Below are 25,909 nucleotides of genomic sequence, written 5' to 3'. Positions count from 1 at the left end.
CTAGTTGGAAACACTCTGGAGCAGAGTAATATTGTCTCCTTTCAGCATGATCTGACCCAGTTGTTTCCTTGACTTTGTTTTAGAGTGAATTTCTTCTGCATCATCTAATATGAGGTTCATGTACTCATCAAAGCCAATAATACAACCCTCTATCCGCATATTCACTTGCTCATACAGCCAGACCTGAATCCGAGACCTATTTTGCAAGTATCTGAAGATGAGGTTGATGGGCTGCACCATCACCTTCTGCACCTTCTGGCCCTGGCCGTGGTTTGCCATGGTGGAAGTCACAAAGACCACATGAGTAGGAAGACCTATTCTACTCTTCTATATCATAGCCCCCTTTCTTCTTTTAGAGAGAGATTGACTATGACCAATAACAATTTGCAAGCAACAGCCTAAACAAAGACAAACATCCATAATCCATTTTGGGGGAATGTGGGAGTAGTTTTATAGGCTACTTCCTGCTGATAGAGGGCACTGTATTATTATGGGGATACAAACAAAATCAAGAATTACAGTAAAGTCCTGACTGGAATAGTCTGTGGGGCTGCATTGTCTGAGCCAGTTGTCTTGAAACCATTCTGGATGTTGGATTATCTGGGCCATGGTGTCATCAGAGACCTTTCAGGCGGTCTTGGCTGGTCAAACCATATTAGCCTGGAAACAATCCACAGGTTCTCATCTTCTGTGGAAACAAAAGCAGAACCTCTTTTCCAAAGTAACATATACTTAGACATAGATTTTGAAATCAAGATATCTTTAAAATATACATATTGATTTAACTCAGCAGCTTTTACAATCAAATATCTCTCTGCAGTTGAAAATCCCAAAGACAATATACTCTGTATGATCTCTATCTTTATGTGACTTGTTTTTTATATTACTTTTACTGTCTCTTTAAAGACTTTATTTTTTAAAACTATCTATTTATATAACTGTCTATATTTATTTTCATCTCTCTTTCAAGCCTACGTACATTTTTACATACATTGTAAACCATTTGAAGTCTTAAAAGTCTTATTCCATCTGAATCTGCCTTATTGTGAATCTGTTGCTTTAAACAGCAGCATTACTAGGACTGAAATGGCAGCTTTGGCTGCTGCCTCTGCCTACCTCAGTTTTTCAACATGGTAGAGGTAATTCACCTCTAGTTCTGGGAGCCATGGTGTCTGCTGACTCTGGGAGTGAGTCTATGCTTCTACCAATGTAGCATGTAACCCAGAAAACTTTTTTTTCTAGCAAAAGCTAAATCCATCACACAGTGTGCTGTGTGGCTCACAGATGCCACTATATACAATGACAGGAACCTGCCACACTGTAACTCAAGCCTGCACACTACAGAGGCTCTGTATCAAGTTTTCCTGAGAGACACAACTAGGAAGCTGCTCTTGGCTCCATTTTAGAACCCTTTTAAAAAGCTTTCTCAGGTTTTGCGTGGAAATTCTTGCCCCATGTCTGGGTGCCATTTATTGCTGAAGTTTTCCTGTGTCCCACCTGGGCTGCAGCTGCTCAGACCCAAGTAAACACACAGAGGTTTATATTAATTAAAACTGCTCAGCCATTAGCTCAGGCTTTCCTACTGACTAGCTCTTACATTTAAACTACCCATTTCTGTTAATTTATATGTCATCACGTGTTCCATGGCTTTACCTGTATGCCATTACATGCTGCTCCCTGGATGGTGGGCTAGTGTCTCCTGACTCAGCCTTCCTCTTCCCAGAATTCTCCTTGTCTGCTTATCCCACCTATACTTCCTGCCTGGCTAATGGCCAATCAGCATTTCATCAACCAATCAGAGCAACACAAATTCACAGTATACAGAACACCCCACAGCACAAACTGACAGTTATCTTCCCCTTGACAGACTTCTCAGGGCCCAAACTGACAGTTATCTTGGGGCCCAAACTATCTGTCTCCTCATCATTGGATATAGTAGAGATATCTGACAGGAAACTGGCAGGGGTGATGAAAAGATTACCCATCTCTTCAACAGGGTGAAAATTTGTATTGGACCTTTATGTCCTGTGCTTAGTGAGGCCTTTCATGGTTTTTCTAGGCCATGACTGTATGCTCACATAGTGTCTCTGGACAAGGGACAGCAATTGAAGCCAAGCCTTGGTTCCACCTCCTGGGGGGGTCAATCCTTATGTGGAGGTGCTGGGTGAACTGAAACGGAAAAACAAAAAAAACAAAAAAAAACAAAACTGTGCCTTCCTAATGGAATTGGCAGACAAACATGACAGACAACACAAAAGAAGGAAAGAAGTGGGGGCCCCAATGCTTACGTGCTAAAGGGACCAAAAGAGCACAACACTGAGGGGTGTTCTCACCAAAACACACCATCTTGTCAAGCCATGTTTTTAGTGGAAGGAAGGAAGGAAGGAAGGAAGGAAGGAAGGAAAGAAAGGCATACAGAGAGGCAACATTTAAGTGGGTAAAAAACAATGTCACTCATATTTGGAAATTGTGTTCAATATCTTTGGTTACCTTTATAAGAAAAGGTGCCTAGTTGTGGACTCAGAGTTTCTGTACATTTCTCTTGATTTTGTATACATTTTGCATTTTTGCCTGGGGTTGCCTTTCATGGACTGGGCTGCTACAGGTTGAGTTGGCTCAGCAAGGAAAAATGCCTTCTGCCCTCCCTGATGACCTGAAGTCAATCTTGAGGACCTATATGGTAGTAGAAGAGAATGACTCCACCAAGTTTCCCCCTGATATTCACACATGTACCACGTGATGTGCATGTGTGCACTCACACAAGATACATAAAACATAATCAGTTTGCATAAGCTGTTTATGAAATAAAGAAATTAGCCATTTGCCATACTGTAAACAAATGTTTCTGCTGGTCTCACTAAGACCTTTTCTTTATGGTGTCTTCGACTACATAGAAAAATATTTCAAATTGCATATGATCAATCCTGTCCATCTATTTCCTCTCTTGCCATGCAGATTCTCAATCCCCAGTTATCCAACTAACCTAAATTTTATTTGCTTTAATAGCCTTAATCCATCTGAAATTATTTTCTGTAATTACTGTAGGGAAAGGGAGCTGCCAAGGAAACCTACCCTGACCCTGGAGCCCAGAATTAGGGAAATATGGCTCAGAGAAGGCCAGTGAAAGAAACAGTTTGGCTTAAATCAGAATCATCTCTGCCCTTGGCCAAGTGACTTGTGAAACCAACCAATCACAGAGCAGGACTGTAGAATTTTGGCCTTGGGGCCCAGGACCAGAGAAAGAAACATATCCTGGGTTTGGGACCTGAGCCAAAGAAATGAACCAAGGGAACACACTCTGACTCTGAAGCTAGTGTCAAAAAACACTCTTGGTCCCTAGAATCAGGGTGAGTGAAAGAAATGTGCCCTGGCCTTAGAATTAGTGTTAAAAAACTAAGTAAGGCCAGTGAAAGAAACACAGTTTGGCTCAAATCAGAGCCATCTCTGTCCCTGGCCAACTGACTTGTGAAACCAACCAATCACAGAGCAGGACAGTAGAACCCTGGGCTCCAAGTCAACCCCTGGTTGACTCCACCTCTAAAACATCTTATGTAAACTGTCTGGCCTGGTCAGTTAAAAAAAAAAAAAAAAAAAAAAAGCTGTTCTCACCACCCTGGTAGAGGCAACTACTCTCCTGGGCTCCTCCTTCCCAAATAAATCTTTCTCAAAGAGTTTTGGGTGTGAAGATCTTCATTCACTGGTGTAGAGAAGACCCTTACTGAGACATCCCTCAGTGGATAGAGCAAGGAGGAGCTGAACAGAAGACCCTTGCTGACATGTCCCTCGGTGGACACAGCAAGGAGGAGCTGCAAGAACTGAAAAAGTAACACTTTTCTTCTGAGCCAGAGAACACTGCTACATTTTTGCAATTTCTTAGGCTGGAGTAGCAGACCTCTGCTAGGAAGCCCCCTTAAGTGGGGCTGAGCAAAGCTCAGCTGTAGCTGCTCTCCAGGAGAGGAGCAGGATTGCTATATCCTGTGGGGAGAAGATCCCCCATCATATCAGGTATATCTTGACTCCTGAACAGTCAGGATACCCTTCTGTGCAGAGATCCTTGGCAGCTCCATGCCTGAATTTCCTGAACAGTCAGGATAGCCTTCCCTGCTGAAGCAGTTCTAGGCATGACTCTCCTGAGCAGTCAGAAAATTTCCCTACCAGGGCTGTGCTGCTTCTTTGCAGCTCCAGCCTTCAGAGCTGTGCTAAACAGTTCCAGGGGGCCGGGACATCTCCAGGGCAGAGCTATACTAAACAGCAAGGTGTCTGGGATACCTTGCCCTCCAGGGTTGGGCTGCATCTTTGCAGCTCCAGCCACCATAGCTGTCCTAAGCAGCTCAAGATGTTGCCTGACTCCCAGGTAGTCAGGACACCTCTTCCCCAGAGTTGCAAAACTCACATTTTGGTGTCAAAATCTAGGACCAAACCCACAGAGTTGCAACAAATTTACTTACAATTACATTAAAAAAACTATCTTTGTATTTTTTTAGGTAAAATAAATATGCCAGAATCAGTTATTAATTTTGGGCTCCTTTGTCACTGACTGTAGATATAATCTTTTATGTATTAAATCACCACTTATATTTGCGTTTATTTCTATATTTCTCCCTAGTATCTTTTTGGTCTCTGTCTTGGTCCATCTTCTGTTGGTGTTAAGGAATGAATATCTGACAGTGGGAAACTTATAAAGGAAAATTTATCTGGCTAGACATAACACAGGAACTGTATCACAACGTGGAGGAAGAGCAGAAATGTAAGTGGGTGCATGGAGACAAAACACGAGACTTTGCCTTGCTTTACAACAACTTGCATAAAACCCTTCAGAAGGGAAGAGCCTTCTTGAAACACTTATGGAAAGCAATAATATGACCAGCAAGATGGGTGAGTGGGTAAAAGTAATCACTGCAATTTAATGAGTTTGAGGCCAAGAACCCAGGTGTGGTGGCATGCTTCTGTCATCTCAGCACTCATTCTGTGAAATGGGAGGCAGTGACAGTACAACAAGCTGGAAGCCTTCAGGACAGATATCCTGAAGTACACAGTGCAGTACAAAGAACAGAAGAGATGCTTAACACTGTTACGCAATTCAGTATCAATGTGTTCTTTTTCCATTTTATTTTTAAATATTTTATTTATTTAGTTATTTAGTTATTTAGTTATTTAGTTAGTTGAGGTAGGCTCTCCCTGTCTTGTATTTGGATGTTTCTTCCCCGCACTCCTGTTCCCAAATACCTAACAGCCGTTTCTCAAATAATCGACTCAGAGTTTTTATGTTACTTATAAATACTCTGCCAATAGCTCAGGCTTGTTTCTAGCTAACTCTTACACTTAAATTAACCCATACTTCTATTTATGCTTTGCCACGTGGAGGTACCTTTATTAGCATGGCATGTTCATTCCCTGCTCCCTCATCTGGCTGGTGACTCTTGAGTCTTCTCCTTCCCATCATCCTTAGTCTGGTCACCCTTCCTATACTTCCTGCCTGCTACTGGCCAATCAGCATTTTACTAAACCAATTTGAGTGACAAATCTTTGCAAGGTACAAGAGAATTGTTCCATAGCACTGTCTATCCCTGGTTGCCCTAGAATTCACCATATTCACTATATGTAGACCAGGCTGCCCTGAAATCTGTAGCAATCCCCATGTCTCTGTTTCCCAAGTGCTTAGGTCATGGATGCATACCACCATGCACCATCAAATCACTGAGCCTTTATTAATATCTGGCTTGATGTTGTTGACATACAAGGCAGGATTTTGTAGAAAAGATTCATATGAAACTGAAAAATTATTTGCTACCTCACAGGCCTCATAAGTAACCAGGCATGCAAAGCTGCTCAAGATAACTTGATTTTTCTTAGGGATAAAAGACAAAGGGAAAGGCTATTTGTGACTATTTCCCTGATACTGCTTATATCTGCCTGCCTGGTCTATCTAGAGGATGAAATATCCTCTAGAACTCTTTTTCTTTTTTCTGCTTTGATATTAAACTTTATTTATTTTTTTAATAAATATTTTTTTCTTTATTATTATGTTTTAAATTTTATACATCAGCCATGGGTTCCCCTGTCCTCCCCCCTCCCGCCCCTACCCCTGCCTTCCCCCCAGCCCCTCCCCTCCATTCCCATGTCCTCCAGGATCAAGGCACCCCTGAGGATTCATTTAAACCTGGTAGATTCAGTACAGGCAGGTCCTGTCACCTCCTTCCAGACTGAGCAAAGTGTCCCTGTGTAAGCCCAAGGTTTCAAACAGCCAGCTCATGCACTATGTACAGATCCTGGTCCCACAGACTGGATGCCTCCCAAACAGATCAAGCTATTCAATGGTCTCACTTATCCAGAGGGCCTGATCCAGCTGGGGGCTCCATAGCCGTTGGTTCATAATTCATGTGCTTCCATTTGTTTGGCTATTTGTCCCTGTGCTTTTTGTAATCTTGGATTGCACAATTCACGCTCTTGCAGACCCTCCTCTTTCTCGACAGTTGGGCACCTGGAGCTCCACCTGGGGCCTGGCCGAGGATCTCTGCGTCCACTTCCATCAGTTATTGGATGAGAGTTCCAAGACAACTGTTAGGGTGTTTGGCCATCTGATCACCAGACTAGGTCAGATCAAGCTTTCTCTCGACCATTGCCAGCAGACTACAGAGGATATATCATTGTGGATTTCTGGGGACCTCTCAAGCACTCTGCCTATTCCTGTTCTCATGTGGTCTTCATTTATCATGGTCTGTTATTCCTCATTCTCCCTTTCTGTTCTTGATCCAGCTGGGATCTCCTGATCCCCTAAGCTTTCTTTCCCTCAAATCTTACCCTTCATTACTCCCACTGTCATCCAGATTGTTCATGTAGATCTCATCCATTTCTCTGTCATTGGGTGATACTTGGGTCTTTCCTAGGTCCCTAAGTTTATGATTGATTGATTGATTATGTGAATATATGCTTGAGTCAGTTCTCATCTTCTACTATATGGGAGCTGGGGGTTGAACTCAGGTTGCCAGGCTTGGCAGCAAGCGCCCTTACCCACGGCTCACTGACTGTGAATGCTCTTTTTGTTTGTTTGCCAGAGCTGAGGACTGAACCCATGGCCTTATGCTTGCTAGGTAAGCACTCTACCACTGAGCTAAATCCCCAGCCCCTAGAACTCTTATATAATCCCAGTACTGGAGATTAAAGGTGTGCACCACAATGTCTGGGCAAGGAAAGTCTATAGCAGCAGAAAAGGAAGAATCTAGAGGAAACAGATATGCTTCCCAGTGCCTTTTTTGGCTTCTTTTGCCAGATTTTAAAAAACACAACCTGTCACTCTTGAAGCAGGAAAACTAACACTGGGAAAGCCTTGGCCCTTTCACAAGTCATGGGCACTATTAGTTTATCTTTCTTTTGGCCAAGGTACCAGCAAGACTGGTGAACAGGTTGTACTACATGTGGTGGAAATCAATTTTCACTGTGACTTCATCACAGTGCAAAGGGAAGGGAAAAGCCAGTCTGAATATTAATAGGGCTTGGTTATTACTGCTTAAGCTCAGTTCTAACAACAGCAAAAACGAATTTCAAGAGAAACTGACCTCATGCAGACAACTTGCTGCTGTGTCTCCAAATCCTTCCAGTATACTAGCATGGATACTAAGACCGTATGCTGTAAAAGGCTGAATTAAGTATTCCACAGCAGGCTGGCTATTCAGTCCCCCAAAAGACATCCATGTCTGTCTAATCCCTAGAATCAGTCAATAAATTAGGTTAGAGGAGGACTCTACCTACCATTGAAGGCTTTGAAGATGGAGGAGTAAATGAGCCAAGAAACTCAAGTGATCTCTAAAACTACAATAAACACCAAGGTTGACTCTTCCCTAGTGTCTCTAGAAGAAAACAACCCAGCCAACCTTGATTTTAAACAGTGACACTTGGGTCAGACTTTATCCTCTAGAACTCTTATATAATACACCTGCACAACAGGAGGGTACTAGCACATGCTCCCACTAAAGGTCTAGGAAGATTGGAAAGTCTATAAAAACTCCTTATTGGGTATTACTGCTGCTCTAAGAAGACCATTCACGCTGCAATTACCCTAGACTGCACCAGGGATGGCCTTGCTTTCCCTTCGCATTCAAGTCTATTAAAGAAGAGATTCAATGGCAAGCATCTCAGAGGACTCACAAAGAAAGTGATTCTCAGGTGTAATTGTTTGGTGACAATGCTACCAGACAGCGCAGTTTAAATATATTGTCCAATGTGGTACTTCTCACTGAGTCTCACACATTTAAGGATTGCATACAGAAAGGCTTAAGTCCAACCTGGAAACAGTTAAAATAATTTCTGTGAGGACTAGTGTGGTTGAATGTATGCCAGAAATCAAGTATTTTATTTTTATTATTTATTTATTTATTTTCTGTTTTTTGAGACAGAGTTTCTCTGTGTAGCTTTGTGCCTTTCCTGGAACTCGCTTTGGAGACCAGGCTGGCCTCGAACTCACAGAGATCCGCCTGGCGCTGCCTCCCGAGTGCTGGGATTAAAGGTGTGTGCTACCACTGCCAGGCTTCAAGTATTTTATTTCGTCAACCTGGAAGTAGAACACAGTGCTTCCGGGATCCCAATGAAGCCCTCTATCGCTGAGCCACAAGTCCTCCCCACCACAAAGCTTCAAATAAACCTTCTCATAAATTAGTGTACTACAGAAAAGCAAATGTACAAGTAGAATTTTCTTGTCTACTTAAAAGAGTAATCTTTCTTGTCTACTTAAAACAGTACAGGCTATGAGTAGTCTAATAAAAATCTAGATCCCCCCCCCCCCACGCAGCGCCAAAATAACTAGGCTACGTGTCTGCAGTGAGAGCCCAAGTCACACCTAATATTAAGAAGCAGTAAATATGAGGACACTGATTTTCAAAACATAACAAGTACACGAGATACTCAACCATCACACGTCTTAATTCTGCCACCCAGTGGCGACACCCATACCGCTCCCACAGGTCCTGCTCAGTTACAAACTCTGCATCTTTTTGTTCACACGGCTGTTGGGCAAGATCCGGCAAAGGCCAGGCATTTATGCACCTCCCTGCTTGAGTTACAATACAGCTCCTTGAGCAAAGGGAACAGGTTTCATTTGTATTGTGACACACGACAGGGACCTAATATGTAAGACCATGAGGTCTTAAGATTCTTCCAAGAATTACCTTTTGTGTGTGTGTGTGGGGGGGGGGGCGGAATGCGTGAGTCTAAATTTGGATTTTATAAGGATTTTTCCCTTTTGGTATTTTTGTTCAGCGTATGACGTGCGACGATGTGTAAGGATGTGTATGGCAGGTCCCGCAGCATTTGGCGAGGGGTCACACGGGGGTTTCAGCCTGCTAAGGCTTCTCTCGGTCCCAGCAGGGCCGAGTGGAAGGAAGCCAGGCTTCGCCACGATGCCGGGGGACCGTTCGCTTCCGAGGAAGCGCCTTCTCTACCCGGGGTCTGTCTGCGGTCCTTCCACGTGGACGCTGGTGGGGGCCAAAGCGAAGACGTGAGTGACGTGAACAACATTGCACCACTAGACGTCCTCCGCGGCGGCCCAAGCGGGGACCGCGGCTCGCCTAGCGGGAAGGTGGTCTTGTGGCCACGCCCAGGACGGGGGGGGTCTTCTTGTGGCCACGCCCGGGATGGGGGGGAGGTCTTCTCGCGGCCACGCCCAGTGGGACTTCTCGTGGCCCCGCCCAGCTCAGCCCATCCGGACCAATAGGCGCCGACGTGCCGACGTGCCTCCCAGGGCGGCCGTGGGAGGAAGTGCTGGGACGGCCGGACGCCGAACGGCCGTTCACGGCAGCGCGGTGACGTCACGCGCGCGCGCGCGCTCGAGCGAGCGAGCGACGCACCTGTCGGGCTCCGACTCTTCTGCGGCTTCCCTTCCAGTTCAGCCGGGTCAGGGCCGGTCGGGTCCGGATCGCAGAGCCTCCCTTGCTCAGTGCGGGTGCGCTCGGGGCGGGCCGGCTGTCTGGAGGAGGAGGCTGGAGTGGGCGGAGGTCTGGCGGAGCGGCGCGGCTGCTCTCCGCGCCGCCGAGGCAGTTGTAGTCCTGCTCTAGAGCGCAGTGAGGCTGGAGACTCCGGGCAGAGGCAGGTTGGGCTTGAGGGCCCCGCTCGAGCCGGCGGATTGAACTGCAGCCCCCCGAAACCAGCCTCCGCCAGTCCCACCTGGCTTGCATTTACGTCACCTCCCCTCCAAGCCGGGGAGCAGGGAAGTCCGCCGGGCTGGGCACCCGGCAGCCGTGTCCGGGTGACGCTCCCGGGGCGGCTGGCGCGCGATCTCAAGCAGATGCGGGGTCCGCAGGCAGCGCAGCCAGCAGCCGCCCAACTTGCTATGCCTCTGCGCTGCGAGGTGAGTCGCCAGCAGGCAGGTGTCACGCCTCGGCCAGCTTCTGGCGTTCCCGTCTCTTTGCACAGTGTGGTACCCACCTACCTGGTGTCCATCCCATTAAAATTGCCCCCATTTCTTTCCAGGAACCATCGAAGGACCTATAAGAATTAGAACTAGGTGCCAGGACAGGATTATTCTTGAACTTACAGAGTTTGCCCAAATTTAGCAAGATTCTATCTTTAGACTTACGTACATCAAATCATGTGTGTGTGTGTATGTGTAAATATTTGCGTGTTGGTAGTAAACTTGTTGGACCAGAAGTTACTTTGGAGAGCTTTTCTTGCGGTATGCTTTATTTAAAGTATGGCGTTTTAAAATTAGAGCACAAGGAAGTTCATTACAGATTCATCAGGTGTATTCTAATTCTAGGCCCAGATTTCTATTTCCTTTGGAAACAATGACTGTTTATGACAGTTGGACCAATGGTGACCATGAGTTTTAATAGCTCTCTGTGATTTGTGTGTATAGTATTCAAAAATTCAGTTCTACAAACTTTTGAGCATTTGTATTCAGAGTTCCTGCACGACCACTGTAGCTTAGTTGACACTTTGTAGATGTACTTGTCGCCTGTGAGGAATTTCGATGATTATTTTCTTTGGATCAATTTTACTTGCCTTTGTTACTAAAAAAACAGGATTTCAGTTCAGAAGTATTTAGAGGAAGTCCAATGCTTATGTGTATGTTGTTAACCAGTCTCGAAAGGTGCTGCTTCTGCTGTCCTATCTTGTGTGGCTTTAAAGTCAGGGGTATGACTATGGGTATTTTCTCAAATTGAATAAGCTTATAAATGTTTATATGGTGTTGGCAGAATTTGTTGCAGATAGCTCTCAACCCCCACCCCTTCCTCTCCCTCAGCTACTTCAAAGACTTTGAGTGGCAGCTCCAATTATTTTAAGAGGTCAGTATGAATAACTTAGTCATTGCTTGGAAATAATACTGTTTTGTGTACCTCAGGAAGCCTTTAAGGAATCAACAACCTGGTTTGGAATATATATCATTCAGAAGAACAGATTTGTTAAGGTTTTGGGTTTGCAGTAGAAAAATGTCAATGGTCCAGGTCATGTTGGTGATAGGCTTTCTGTTTCCTGTTGTGACATGTTGGTAATAATTTTCAGACCTCTCAGGAAGCCAGATTTGATCTCTGTGGTGGGTCATATATCAAAGCTGTATCCTGTGGGGTTTGACCACAATCGCTGCTTTGTGTAATTTTTAACTCGCTTTGTAGTCAAAACTGTCAGAAGACACCAACTATATATATGATATAATGCACATAAACTGAGTACCTTCTGTAGTTTAGGGCCTGTGTGTCACACACACACACACACCACTCAAGTTTTCACCAATCTCACAAAGTAGATGCATTCACTTTGTCCATTGAATAGGTGTGGAAATTTGAGAAAGCATTTAGTTACCATTCCTAAGGCTCCACAGCAGTGTGTCAGAACTGAGACTGAAGCTCCAGTGTCGCTCCAGGGCTCTTGCTTTAATCCTCAATGGCTGCACTGTCCTGCAAAGCTCTGCTAGGTGACACTGGACAGAAGAAGGTGGAGCGAGAGACATGGCACCATCGGCCCATTCATTTGTAATTTATAAAGGGGATGCACAGTCGCAATAATGTGTTGTTTTTAAAAAGGAAAGCATCCAGTACTACCACCTCAATAAACTTTTATGTCAGTTTTCATGTGCATCTTCTTAAGTGTTTATAAGCATTGCAGCTACAGTTCCATTTGATTCCTAAAGATAAGTGTTCCTCAGTGAAGAATAAAGTGAAGAAAGACCCCCCTACCGCCTCACACATTGCTGGAACTTTGGAAGTTTGCCACAGGTGGGAGGGAACCAATTCTTAGGAGAGTGGAGAAAGTCATGAAAACTGGTTTTAAAACCTCAGCCTTCCATAGCAGCTTTTAAATTGGATTATTGGTTTATTTTTTTCCCTTCTTATTATGAGCCTTGATTTGTGGATTTTTTTCCCCTGTTGCCTTTTAGAAATTCTGCAGTGCTTAATTTTCCCTTTTCTCGATGCTTGTTTGTTTTAATTTTCAAATTGTCTTTATGTGTATATATTTGAGGTACAAAGTGGTACTTTGATAAAAGTGTGCATTGTGGAAACATTAAGTCAAACCCACATAGATCAGCTTGTCTTTCTTGTGTGTAGTAGAAACACTTGTGTTTGAGGTAGCAGTTTAAAGGCATGCAGCCTGTCATGTGTAGCTCTGCTCACTGTGCTGTACAGTAGGTCACTAATTGCCTAGTAACTGAAACCTTGTACCCTTTGACCAGTCCCCCTCCCCCACTTCCAGCCTTCCAGCCCTGGAGAACCACCATTTCTTTTCTTTCTTTCCTTTTTTTTTTTTTTTTTTTTTTTTTTAAATAATTGGTTTATTTTTATTGTATGTGCATTGGTGTTTTGCCTGCGTATGTCTGTGTGAGGGTCCCCTGGAACTGGAGTTACAGACAGTTGTGAGCTGCCATGTGGGTGCTGGGAATTGAACCCACGTCCTCTGGAAGAGCAGTCAGTGCTCTTCACCACTAAGCCATCTTCCAGCCCTGAGAACCTAATCAGCAACCCCCTCCTCAATTTATTCTTGCTTTTTTGTCCCCAACCCGTTAGAATAAATCATACTGTGTTTTTTAAACTTTTTAGCTTTATAAAAATTTATTTATATAATTTATGTATATGGGTACTTTGCATGTATGTGTGCATCAGCTTCCATTATAGGTCAGACAGTTGTGAGCCGCCATGTGAGTGCTGGGAATTGAACTCAGGACCTCTAGAAGAACAGCTAGTATTCATAACTGCTGAGCCATCTGTCCAGCCCCCTGTGTGTGTTTTTTACTGTGATGTTTTCCACTGCTCTTAGAAGTAGGTGGACTCTAATAATGTACTGAAACTTAACTTATACAGAATAACATTTTTGCATTTTTGTTATTAAAAGAAGAGTAGTTAGAATTTTGCTTATTTTTCTGATAGAAATCAGTAACCATAATGTAGCCTTTAGATGCTTGATATTCCTGTGTCTACCGTAAGTTACTGTATTTGAAAGAAGATAAATATTCCATTTTTATGTATATTTGTTTTAGAGAAGGTATATAGGACTAGCTGGCCCACAAATCACTGTACAGAGCAGGCTGGTCTCAGATTCACAGAGATCTGCCTGCTTTTGCCTCCTGAGTGCTGGTATTAAATACATGTGCTACCACACCTGACTAAGAAAAATAATTATATAAAAACAATTTGAGAGGTTAATTTTACTTTGGGTACTTATCTTAAATTGAACCCTACCCAATGCTGATATTCTCAATAGATTACATTGATTTTCTCATGTATAGTGAGCTTTCTGATTATTTTAGACCTGAATTTCCCTCAAAAGACTGCATATTTGTATGTATGTGTGTATTATATATGAAATATGTATAAGTACACAAAATTATATCTAATGTGAAGGAAAAATTGTAATATATATTATCCATCCATCCATCCATCCATAAACACACACGTATGTATTACAATTTTACATCTTTTACATTTACTTCAGAAGGCTCCAGATGGAGGAGAGAAAATGAGATGGGGTCTCAGAACGACTAACTTCATTATATAGATATATGAAGCTGTCAAACTAGTATGATTAGAGTTCTGAGTTAATTCAAATTGCTAAATTTCTTCCAATGTATATACATTTTAATGTATAAATGTCACCTTCAATAACTCCTCAGTTTGATGTATTTCAAACTGTTACTAAAGTATTTTACATCTAATTTCCACTTTCTGTTGACTTTGAAGTAAAGGTTAATAATTTTGCTTATTAATAACTAATATTGATTAGTAATTAGTTTTGCTTCATTTCACTTTGTTATGTCTTCCCCACTTTGCTTTGTAATCCCTTGATAGAAAAAGGAGAAAAGATTTCCCCTCAGTGTGAAATCAGATGGAAAAAGAATGTGGTATATCCTCACGCAGCAGATCCCAGGGGATCTGCTGCCTGGTGCTGGGTTTCTGTCCAGATGTCCTGGGTTGGTGACCTGTGACCATGTCCGCCTACTCCTCTCTCTGTTCTTCAACGTCCTCCTTTCATTGACCTTCTACTTCTAGGAGTGAAATCTTTTCAGTGTGGAGAAAGAAATACACACTTTAGAGCTCTGGCTTTATCTCCCCCCAGTTCTCAATAGTTCCAGATTTATTGATCTTCCTTCTGTGTGACACCTTAAAAGGCATTCTTTCCTGTTGTTGTTGTTGTTTTTTTTTTTTTTTTAAACTCTGTTTTTGGGGGAGCCTGCCACCCAGCTCCCAAATAATTCACACACAGACTGATTCTTACTTACCAATGCCTGGCCTTAGCTTGGCTTATTTCTTGCCAGTCTTCCTTAACTTACTCCGTCTACCTTTTGTGTTCTTTTATTTCTGTAAACCTTACTCTTATTCCATGGCTTGCTGCGTAGCTGGGTGGCTGGCCCCTGAAGTCCTTCTCCTTCTCTGGCTCCTAGCTCCCCTTCTCCCAGATTTCCCCTCTATATATTCTCTCTGCCTGCCAGCCCTGCCTATCCTTTCTCCTGCCTTGCTATTGGCCATTCAGTTCTTTATTAGATCATCGGGTGTTTTACACAGTAACACAGCTTTACAGAGTTAAACGGATGTAATGGGGGACCAGCCCCCACCATTATTTACCATTATTTATTGAGGAATGAGGGATAAGAGACTTAGTTAGAAACAGAGAAAAAACAGGATAGACTCGGGTGGGCCTGGATCTTTATCCACCAGCCCAGAACTTTATTCCAAAGGTCTGTTTATAACAATGCTAAGGGGTAGAGCAAAAGACCTTCCTGTTGTTAGTTACAGTCAAGTGTAGACCCTTACAAACACCTGGTACCCAGGCCAGTAGTCCAGTCAACGTCTTGTGCAGTCCTGCTGGGTCCAGCCACTAGGAAACTATGGGGGATTTATTAAGGCAACGTCACGTAGTTGAAAAGGAGGTTTATTTTGGGATAATTTACAGCCAGTAAAGGGGTTGGTTATGGGATCTGGGAGAGGTGAAGTGCAGTCCAGTGGTATTCTCTGGAGAACTCTGCTCGGTCTACCATCCAGCATCCAGGATCACAAGGAACCAAGAGAGCCAGCACATACGGATCTCTTTTTTTTCCCAGACAGGGTTTCTCTGTGCAGCTTTTCGCCTTTCCTGGAACTCCTGGAACTCACTTTGTAGACCAGGCTGGCCTCAAACTCATAGAGATCCACCTGCCTCTGCCTCCCAAGTGCTAGGATTAAAGATGTACGCCACCACCGCCCGGCTGGATCTTGGGTCTTAAGGGCTCCCCTGTCTTGGCCCCACCTCAGGGGCAGGTCATGGGTAGGCATGGCAGTTACCAGAAGCCTCACTAGGGGTGGTACTTCCAGGTCAATGCTGGAACAGCTACCCACTACAGGAAACCTAGTGGGCTACTATAGTAACAAACAAAAGTAACATACCTTAAAATAATATTCTACTACATTTTCCAGTTTTTACTATGGTTTAAAATTCTGTATTATGTGGGTTGGGGATTTAGATAGCAAGCACAAGGCCCTGGGTTCGGTCCTCAGCTCCAGAAAAAAAAAAAATCTTTATTATGGCTATTATGTTCTGTGCTGGGATTGAGCTCAGGGCCTGGACTATGCCAGACTCTACCCTGAATTTCATCCACAAGTGAATGTATAACTTGGTATTGAAGTAGTAGCAGAACTTTTTCCAAGGGTTGTCTCCGTGTTCCGTTTTCCTTGGTGCTACCCTGCTTCCCTAGCTGTCACTCACTCTTCTCAGAAGCCAGCTTGGTGTGGCTTCATTGCTCCCCCCTTTCTGCCGCCATTTAGACGGGCACTCGTTCATTCCTGGTCAGTGTGGTTTCTTGTTGCAGCCCTTCCATTCTGTCATGAGCTTTATTCAATGCCTTCTGCACTAAGTCAGCCTCTCTACATGTACTCTTTTTTAAAAAGATTTTATTCATTTTTATTTGTGTGCACATTTGTCTGTGTGAGGGTGTCGGATCCCCTGGAACTGGAGTACAGAAAGTTATGAGCTGCCATGTGGGTGCTGGGAATTGAACCTGGGTCCTCTGGAAGAGCATCTCTCCAGCCTCCTCTATGTGTATTCTAAGGTTTTGGTACCATAGACTGTTACAAGTGTTTCATGGTGTGGGAGACTCATTCCTTGACAGAATAAATTTGAGAAACATTTCATAGATTTTGTTTATCAAGTAAATGTTCATATAGGTTTTCCCAAGAACTTTTTAAAAATACTGTTAGCTACTATAGGATATATTGTATGCTAGACTTCCCAAACATACTGACCATCAAAGCTTTCCCACAACTAGAAGTTCATATACCTATCTATAAGTGCCTTTTTTTGTCTCAGCCTGGTGGTTCAGTTCATGCCACTTTTTTCCTCAGGTAACCGACCCCAACCCCCATCCTGCTTACCTTTTCTGACAAGAGTATCTCAAGGGAGGGAGGGAGGGGAGAGAAGGGAGGACGAGAGGGAGGAGGGAGAGAGGGAGAGGGAGAGACAGAGACAGAGACAGAGACAGACAGACACACACCCAGAGGAAGGAGAGTGTCTTATTTAGGGTTTCTATTGCTGAGAAGAGACACTATGACCACTGAAACTCTTATAAAGGAAAACACTTAATTAGGGTGTCTTACAGTTCAGAAGTTCAGTCCGTTATCATCATGGAGGGACATGGTGGCATGCAGGCAGACATTGTGTTGGGAAGGCAGCCGAGAGTTCTACCTCTTGTGCAGGCAACAGGAAGTGGTCTAAGACACTAGGCAGTATCTTGAGCATAGAAGACCTCATAGCCTGCCCTACAGTGACACACTTCTCCAACAAGGCCACCCTCCTAATGGTCCCATTTCCTGTGAGCTTATGGGGCCAGTTACAATCAAACCACCACAGGGAGCTTCATGTCATCTACCATGGTGAGATGCAGTCTTTTTCTCCGAGTTCTGTTAAGTTGTGCTGTTGGTTGGGTTCTGCTTTTTACTGTAGGAATACAGGTCAGCAATATAAGAAAATTCTACATCTCCTGTAAAGATAGTATTTACTGTATGCTGAATTTTACTAAACTCTCTGAGGCCTGTAAAAATATGGTATACAATAAAATTGCATTTATAAGTTACATCAACTTCTGATACTTTTTAGCTGTTCTATAAACATTTGTGATTAAATGGCTGTTTTGAAATCAATAAAATGATTGTCACATTTTAATGTGAGACCTAGTATAAACAGAAGTTTGTTTTTAAATTTTTGTATCCATATATGTAAAATATATAGTGAAATGCAATCATACGTATCCTCACTTACCACTCCTGACACCCTTCATATCCCTTCCAATGTTTCTCCAACTTCATGTCTGACTGTCTTTTTTGTTTCCCTCCCAATTGGATGGTTGATGGATCTGTCTGTCTTATCTATCACTCACTGATTCCACTTAGTGTTGCTCAAATGTGTGTGGGGTGGGGCCACCTCCTAGAGTATGGCACAAATCTACCAGTGGCTACATCCTCACAAACTGGTTCTCTTTCTCCCAGCAACTGTTCACATCTACTGCCCACAGCTCCTTAGTGAGGTGGGAGGCCTGAAGATCATCTTCCTCACCTATACTGGGATAGATTTTGGCTTTTGTGATCTTGTACAGGTCATATGCAAGTAATCACAACTCCTGTGAGTTCATGAGTGTGGTAGCATGTCTTATACAGAAGAAAGCATTCCATGGTACTCCTCCCCATCCTCCAGCACTTAAATTAATTCTGCCTCATCTTTGATGTTTCCGTCGTGGTGGTGGTGGTGGTGGGGGGGGGTGGTGGTGGTGGTGGTGGTGGTGGGGTGGTGGTGGTGGTGGTGGTGGTGGTGGGGGTGGTGGGGGTGGGGGTGGTGGTGGTGGTGGTGGTGGTGGTGGTGGGGGTGGTGGTGGTGGTGGTGGTGGTGGTGGTGGTGGTGGTGGTGGAGGAGGAGGAGGTGGTGGTGGTGGTGGTGGTGGTGGTGGTGGTGGTGGTGGAGGAGGTGGTGGTGGTGGTGATGGTGGAGGTAGTGGTGGTAGTGGTGGTAGTGGTGGAGGTGGTGGTGGTGGTGTGTGTGTGTTTAAAGTAGCTGTCCAGTTGAGGGCTAAGTACTCAGTCGCTCACCTCAGCACTTTAGTTTTGCCTGTCTCCATTGATTGCTGCCCACTGCAAAGAAGCAGGTGTGGCTATCAACATAAATGTTTTGAAGGCCATTTGACAGCACAACTGTCAAAATAAGAATAGCAGGTTCTGCCCTTGGGCCTTTGACTTCTCCAGGAGGACTCAATACCAGATAGGCGATTTCCTCTGTCAGAGGAGGTCTCATATCTTATCAGAAAGTGCTCGGTTAGCCCTTAAAAGTCATACCATTGCCAGTGCACACCTTTAATCCCAACAGGACTCTAGGAGGCAGAGGCAGGTGGATCTCTGATGTTTGAGGCCAGCCTGGTCTACAGATTGAGTTCCAGGACAGCCAGGACTACACAGAGTAACACTGTCTCAAAAAGAAAAAAAAAAAATCATACCACTGTTGCACTAGTGGGCATGTTTGCCTGGCAGGTTGGTTTTGCAGCATGAAGGGTCCAGCGCTGGGTGAGACCATGGATGTCTTCTCTGCCTCAGTAACTTGCTTAGCGCCTGCCAGCACCGTGAAAACGAATTATCAGGGAGGCGGTTTCCTGGTCGCATTGGGATTCAGAGAATATGCTGTCTTCAGCAGTAGGATCTTGTGGTCGGTTTGGGTAACCAAGGGAAGTGGCAACAGCCTGTGTCCTGGAGACCTGGGGCCTCTCTGACCAGGAAGTGGTGGAAAGGTAGTCCATGCCTTGCTAGTAAAGCTGTAGAAAAGATGTAGATCGGAATGCGTCTTTCCTCCAGGTGGCTAGGCTTTCCACCGCCATTCATTTGGAGACTTTTGCTTCTTTCTGGTTGCTGACACGGAGAGTTTTCATTTGCTGCTTTCTCCAGACTGTGACCTACTTCCTCTCGGTTTAACTTGGCAGTCAGACACATAGTTGACTGACACACCTTCGGAGCTTAGCCATTACCTTTCCAGGAGAAACAAAAGTTGACTGAGAACCATAAAGCTCCCTTAAGTTACTTGCTTGCAGGGTCTTTGGGAAATAGGTCTAGGAAGTATTTATATGTTTTAACAATGAAAGTAATATCCATAGAGGAAAACTGATTAATTGAACTTCATCAAAATTAAATAATTTTGTTACGTGGTAGACCATCCTGGGCTACAGAATAAGACTATCTTACAAAAAACCCAAACAGTACTCAAATTGAGTACCTAATATATATGCTACATACTTTGCTAACCATTGGCTGTGTAATGAAAAACAAAAATAGAACAATACTAGGCCTCAAGATACATTCTAGATCAGAAGATCAGTAAATGAATAAAATCTCATAAAACTGTGCTCAGTGCTATACAATGGGAGCTGTAAGAACTAATAGGAAAATTTGATACAGGCAAAACGACTCAGGTACTAGGGTAGACTTTTATGTTTTGTTTTTTTTTTAACTACCTGCATGGCTTTGGTTACGTTATTTAAACTTTTTGTGTCTCAGATTTCTCATCTGTTAAATGGAGAGAATCTTAGCTCCCAGACCTTATTATTGGCTCATATTTAATACGTGTCCTTTTGGAAAGTGTCAAGAGAATGATAGAGAGATAGATGTGTTTGCCAGCTAGAGGAGTGCTTTTGTTTGCTAGTTGTTGAAGTTTTGAAACAGTATAAGTTCCTGAGGTTGGCTTTGAACTCTGGATAATCCTGCTTCAGGTTCTTGAGCAGCTGAGGCTACAAGAATGTGCCAGATGCCTAACTAATTAATGGATATTTGATGTGAGATCTGAAGAGTAAGTAGCAAAGTTAGATGAAAAGGAGAGGGTGTGTTCCAGATCAAAGGCATACTGAAGCCCAGGAGGCAGGAAGGCCCGGTGGGACTGAGAGAGTGCAACTCAGTGGTTAGAGTCTCAAAGAAGTACACACTGCAAGTGAATCTGGGGCCTAAGCCGGGATTCCAGCCTGGGGCTTTTCTGCTTTGTTAAGAAGTGTGAAAATAATTAAAATATTTTAATACTCAGAACAGGGTGTGATTACTAGGCAGCCTTTTTGTTTTATTTTTTATTTTAAGGGCTGGCTGCAGTACAAAGGTCACGTTAGAGGCAGACTAGGTGCTTGTGCAGAAGTCATTAGAAATTTATTACAGCACACTAGACTTTGTCTCCGGGAGTCTGGTCTTGTAACTATAGGGACCAGCATGCTTGCAAGCTACCAACCACCCTCTACTATACAAACTTGTTAAGTAATACATTAACACTCCTAGTATATTATAATAGAGTGTTTTTGGTAGAAGAAATAATAAAACACTTATAAAGTTGCAGAACAGCAAACATTTCTTTGTCATTTATTTCAAAATTTGCTTATTTCAAGGCTAGCCTACTGTCGTTCAAAGGGTGTGTATGTGTTGAAAACTGAACACATTTCTCTTTGAGCTCAGCTGAGCAGGAAGCTTGGTATTTATATTGTCTATGTTCTGTTTGAGTCATTGCTAGGTGCTAAGAATAGAGACGAGCACCTTTTTTGAAGGAATCTATCAAGGAATTATATTGTCAATGAGTTTTAAAAAGATAACTATTGTTTAGTAATGTTTGATTTTCTAAAACAGAAGTGTAGTTACTGAATACCTTTGTGAAGACACTATAATGCTCATTTTTCATGCGCAGAAAGAAAAGTACCGAGGAGGCGCGGTTGTCTAAGAAGGGAGCTTTGATTCCTTCACATTCCGTGTGTACCTGCTGTGACTTTCTGGTCAGCCTTGCTTTACACGCCTCACTAGTTTGGCTACTTCTATGGTTGTTGAGTCCCACCCATGTCAACATACTTATAAATTTGCATCTTGATAGTGAGCATGGGAGTAGATGTATTAAAAAACGAGCCGGGCGATGGTGGCACACACCTTTAATCCCAGCAGAGGCAGGTGGATATCTGTGAGTCCGAGGCCAGCCTAGTGGACAGAGCGAGTTCCAGGACAGCCAGAAGCTGTTACACAGAGAAACCCTGTCTCAGGGAGAAAAAAAAATAGGAGTATTATTTTTGGTATATAAAGAATAAAAACAATGAAAACAATAATTTAGTTTTACCTGCTTTGAAAAAATGAAAAAATTTAATTATTTTTAGTTTTTCTTTGATTAATGTTTGACTCTGGGCTCCAAATATGTGACTATTTCAAGTTAATTTTAAACATTTTAAGTTATATGTTAATTTTAAAAGTTAGGTGACACTTGCCTGAGGTAAAATCCGGTGGACTTGGAATTTCAGCCACTGGTTGCCCATCCCTGTGGGCCTGTTCCCTGCGAAGCCCTGTCTAGTCTGCATACGGGAGTGATTGCGTACTGCGTTTCTTCCCCGTCCTGTGCAGGAAGCTGTACACTGTAAGCGCAGCTCCGCACTCGATACACTGAAGCTTAGAGCATCCGAGATTTTGGACGGTGCTGCTTGAAGGAGTTTTCCTTTCTTTTTGGCAGCTGCATAGTGAGAAGGAAGAATTGAACCATCCCTCACCACTTAGCATACTGGAGGGAGCCGTTGTTAGGTCGGATGAACTTAGTACTTTTTCTACAAGGATCACGGCTTTCATTTTGTGAAGTGAGAGTCGGTGGTTTTTGTAACTGTTGGGAAAAGGTTGAAGCCATTTTCCCTGTTTTCCAGATAAGCAGCAGCCAGCTCCATGGAGTCTGAGCAGCTGTTCCATAGAGGCTGCTATAGGAACAGCTACAACAGCATAACGAGCGCCAGTAGCGATGAGGAGCTCTTAGACGGGGCGGGCGCCGCGATGGACTTTCAGACCTCTGAAGACGACAGTTTGTTAGACGGCGGCGACGCAGCAGCTGGTAAGTGCAGCATGGCCACCGAGAACTGCACTCATGAATATCGACCAAGAAATATACTTGGGTTTTTGTTGTTTTTGAGACAATATTTGCGGTAACTTTTTAAAGCCAAAGTAGATTCACAGAACTTAAACTTAACCATTGAAAAGTATACTTCACAGTGGCCTTATTCACAGTATTATCCTAAAATATTTTTACTACCTCCAAAGTCTCCAACGTTGAAATAAACTTTTAAATTTAAAGTATAATTCAGAGAAGTATAAAATCATTGCATCGTGTTCATGAAAACTGATGAATGTCTGCAAGATAAACAAGTTATATAATTTCCCTTTAGTTAAGAAACAAAGCATTACCTAGAATCCTCTCTCCTTACCTTAAAAGATAACTGTTATTTGATTTCCATTTAGATTGGTTTAGAGACTATTTGCATCTTATGTAAGTGGGGTCATAATGTGCGAACTCTTATCTCTAGTGGTTTAATTGTGTTGTTGCATATGGTAGTGCTTATTTCCATTGCTATGTAGTTTTCCACGTGTAAATACACTGCATTGTAGTTATTCTATGCATTTCATTATAGATTTTAGCCATTGTTAATAGTACTGCTAAAATATGTAAGTGCATGTGTTTTAGTGAAGTAATCTAACTCATGAGTTATACTTAGTGTGGAATGCTTAAATCTAGAGTGTGCATGCGTCAGCAGCATCAGGTGCTATCTGAGATACTCCACCATTGGTATGCTTATCTCTGTCTGTTGTGTGTGAATGTTTAATTGTACATCTTTACCCAAACCAAATACCAAAGGATGATCCGTTTTAAACATCCTAACTGTTCTGTGTATGCAGAAGTCTCTCATTTTGAGCTTGTATTTGATGAGTTGGGAGTTGAAATGCATTTATGTATGTTGCCTTAGCTTTTTTAGGTTGCCTCCATAAGTGCCAGATCAATCGGTCTATTTTATAGAAGTCTGTTATATTATTGATTTGTCAGATACATTTATTAGAAATGTTTTGTCTTACTCTGAAGTGTCTTTTAATTTTCTTAGTAGGATCTTTTGGGGAAGTCATTGATTGTAATAAAATCTAGTTAGTATTTTTCTTTGTTCTTCTTACTTTCTGTGTTCTTATTAATTGTTCTTCTTAACTGGGTGTGATGGTACACACATGTAATTCCAGATATTGAGCGTGGATAGAGACTCTAAGGCCAGCCTGATTTACATAGCCAAACTCTGTTACTTAAAAATAAAAATTCCAGATACTTCAGGGGATCAAAGATAGTATTCTGTTTTCTTCTTGTGTCATTCACATTTAGCTCTAGAATCTGCTTGCATCTAATTGTGTGTAATGTGAGTAAGAATTCAAATTTGTTTTTTCCCATATCCGTAACTGCTTGGTCCAGTACCAAGGCAGGCAACTTGAACTCTCAATCAAAATGACAGACACTTTGGAAGACAGTTTGGCAGTTTCCTATACTATTAGCTGTAAGATTCAGCAATAATGCACCAAAGTATTTATCCAGTTAGGTGAAATATTCACATGAAAATGAAAACAATAAGGTAAAGATGGAAAATACTAAGCAAGCATCACAGTGAGAAACAGTGCTAGTGCTAGCGTGTGAGCTGCAGTGAGTGTTATCTCTGTGTACCATGTAGCTGTATTTCTGTAGGTGTGTCCTGGGCTTTGTTTCCCTTACAGTTCTGAAGTACTTGCCCTATTTTCAGTGACCCTCAGCATATGTCTATGTTTTGTAGTTAAATTTCCTTAAGCAGGACATGCTTCAGTGTTCTTTTCTCTGGTGGAGGGAGTTCTTAGAGAAACTTATAACTTGATTAGTTATTATTAATTAATTAAAAATTAGTGTGACTTGATTTCTTCTCATCCTCAGACAGTTTTTATAGTATATCTCTGTTCTACTTTGCTTTCTGTTGCTTTAACAAAGTGCCGATCAAACAAGTGTCGAGAAAAGAGTTGATTCTATCTTAAAGGTTAAGTCCATCCTGTAGGGAAGCCAGGGCAGAGCTGAAGCAGGAAGAGAAGCAGAGACCATGGAGGAGTGCTGCATATTGGTTTACTCTCCCCAGGCTCTCCTTCAGCCACTTTCATACCACCCACAGCGAGCTGGCCCATCCTGTGTCAGGTTTAGTGAAGAAAATGCCCGCAGACATGCCCACAGGCCAGTCTGGTGGAGGCACCTCCACAATTGAGGGTCCCTTTTCCCCCCCGCTGTGTCAAGTTGGTAACCAAGATGAGCCATCACAAATGTCGTTTCTACAGTTTTCTTTCCCCATTCCGTTAGCTAGATTTCAATTACACGTGGGAGTTTCTCACTGTGATGCTCAGGCTCTTCTGTATTTTACATGTTTTTTATTTATTTTTTCATTTTCTTGTGAATATTTCACCTACCTGGAGTAAATATTTTTGGTGCATTATAGCTGGATCTTACAGTTAATATTAGAGGAAGTTGCCAGACTGTCATCTAAAGTGTCTGTCTTTTGACTGAGAGTTCCTGTTGTCTACCTTCTCTTCAGCATTTGGTAGTGTCAGTGATTTGGCACTTTGGAGTATAGCCGTTCTATAATACACATGCTGTAATACACGATATTGTATTACAGTAATATATTGTTATTTCTACTCTGAATCCCAGTTTATTTGTGTATTTCATGTTCTGAGAAAGTCTTCATATTACATTTCTTGACATCTGTGTCTGAGAATTTCAGTGCCTGAGTCATCTTTGGTTCCATTTCTGTTGTCTCCTTTTTTTTTTTTTTTCTTTCTGGATCCATTTTGGCTTTAGCTCCTGTAATTGTTAGCCGAGTACTCGATACTATATACAAATAATAGTGGAATTGCTGGGTGGCAGTATCTGCCCCAGAGTACTTTCATTTTTCCCCCAGCAGACCAGCAATCTAGGATCTGGCCAGAGAATTTACAACATGGCTTTAGCTTTCTGTTAGTTGGTCTCTTAGAACCATTTTATTCTTAGGGCATTGCTCCTGAGGTTTTTTGTAGGAAGCTGCTGTATTTACGGGAGGTGTTCAGTGGTAGGCATCAGTGCTCACTTTTTGTTATAATGACTGCTTATTTGTCTTTATCTCCCTTGGGAATCGTAAATCCTTTAGGAGTTGAGTGGCCTGGAGTGAAGCACTCCATCTCCTTTCCCCAGGAATCAGTCCGTTCAAATTCACTTGGCTGTGGCGGTTTGGTACTTCAGTCTGAGGTTTCAGCCCTTTACTGTCATCTTGTGGGCTTTGCCATTACTCCGTCTGTGAGTCTAGAAACGGCACAAGACAAGAACTGCCGAGACTCTGTTGACCTCTTTGTTTCATTGCTTTTCAGACTAGTAACACCTCCAGGCTGCCTCCCTGGGATGTTCTTTGATTTAAAAAGACACTACTTGCATTATTAGCCATTTGCATTCTTATAATCACTGTTTTTTTCTACCTAATTTAAAAGTGACATTTACTGACAGTTATGAGCTAGAATATATGCATTCATAATTTGAAAAATCAAGTGACATGAACAGCATTATCTCTGAAGCATGAGTGTCCTTGTGAGAGACAGTGAGCGTTCTTTCAGTGTAGTTGGTGAGGCCCTCCCAACAGCAGCAGAAAGGA

At 42.8% G+C, this 25,909-nt stretch overlaps 2 protein-coding genes across 4 annotated transcripts in view; one reads left to right on the top strand and one right to left on the bottom strand.

Moving 5' to 3' along the window:
- LOC118569205 (small nuclear ribonucleoprotein E-like) lies at positions 1 to 279 on the bottom strand. The gene has a single exon (XM_036166944.1). It carries the CDS (start codon positions 277 to 279, stop codon positions 1 to 3), a length of 279 nt encoding a protein of 92 aa, XP_036022837.1.
- Positions 280 to 9,842: 9,563 nt separating this feature from the next.
- The window catches only part of Clcn3 (chloride voltage-gated channel 3), an 82,284-nt gene continuing 66,217 nt past the window's right edge, over positions 9,843 to 25,909 (top strand). The window contains exons 1-2 of one of the 3 annotated variants that reach the window (XM_036209452.1): positions 9,843 to 10,339; positions 22,121 to 22,302. In XM_036209452.1, the coding sequence (XP_036065345.1) occupies positions 22,140 to 22,302 (163 nt within the window). In that variant the 5' untranslated portion in view covers positions 9,843 to 10,339; positions 22,121 to 22,139. The remainder of the gene's footprint in view (positions 10,340 to 22,120; positions 22,303 to 25,909) is intronic. The other 2 variants (XM_036209454.1, XM_036209455.1) reach the window with 2 other exon arrangements.

Source organism: Onychomys torridus, chromosome 17 (genome assembly GCF_903995425.1).
Source record: "Onychomys torridus chromosome 17, mOncTor1.1, whole genome shotgun sequence".
NCBI classification, from domain to species: domain Eukaryota; kingdom Metazoa; phylum Chordata; class Mammalia; order Rodentia; family Cricetidae; genus Onychomys; species Onychomys torridus.
The sequence above is the reverse complement of the archived record's forward strand: the minus strand, read 5'-3'. Positions and strand labels throughout refer to the sequence as shown.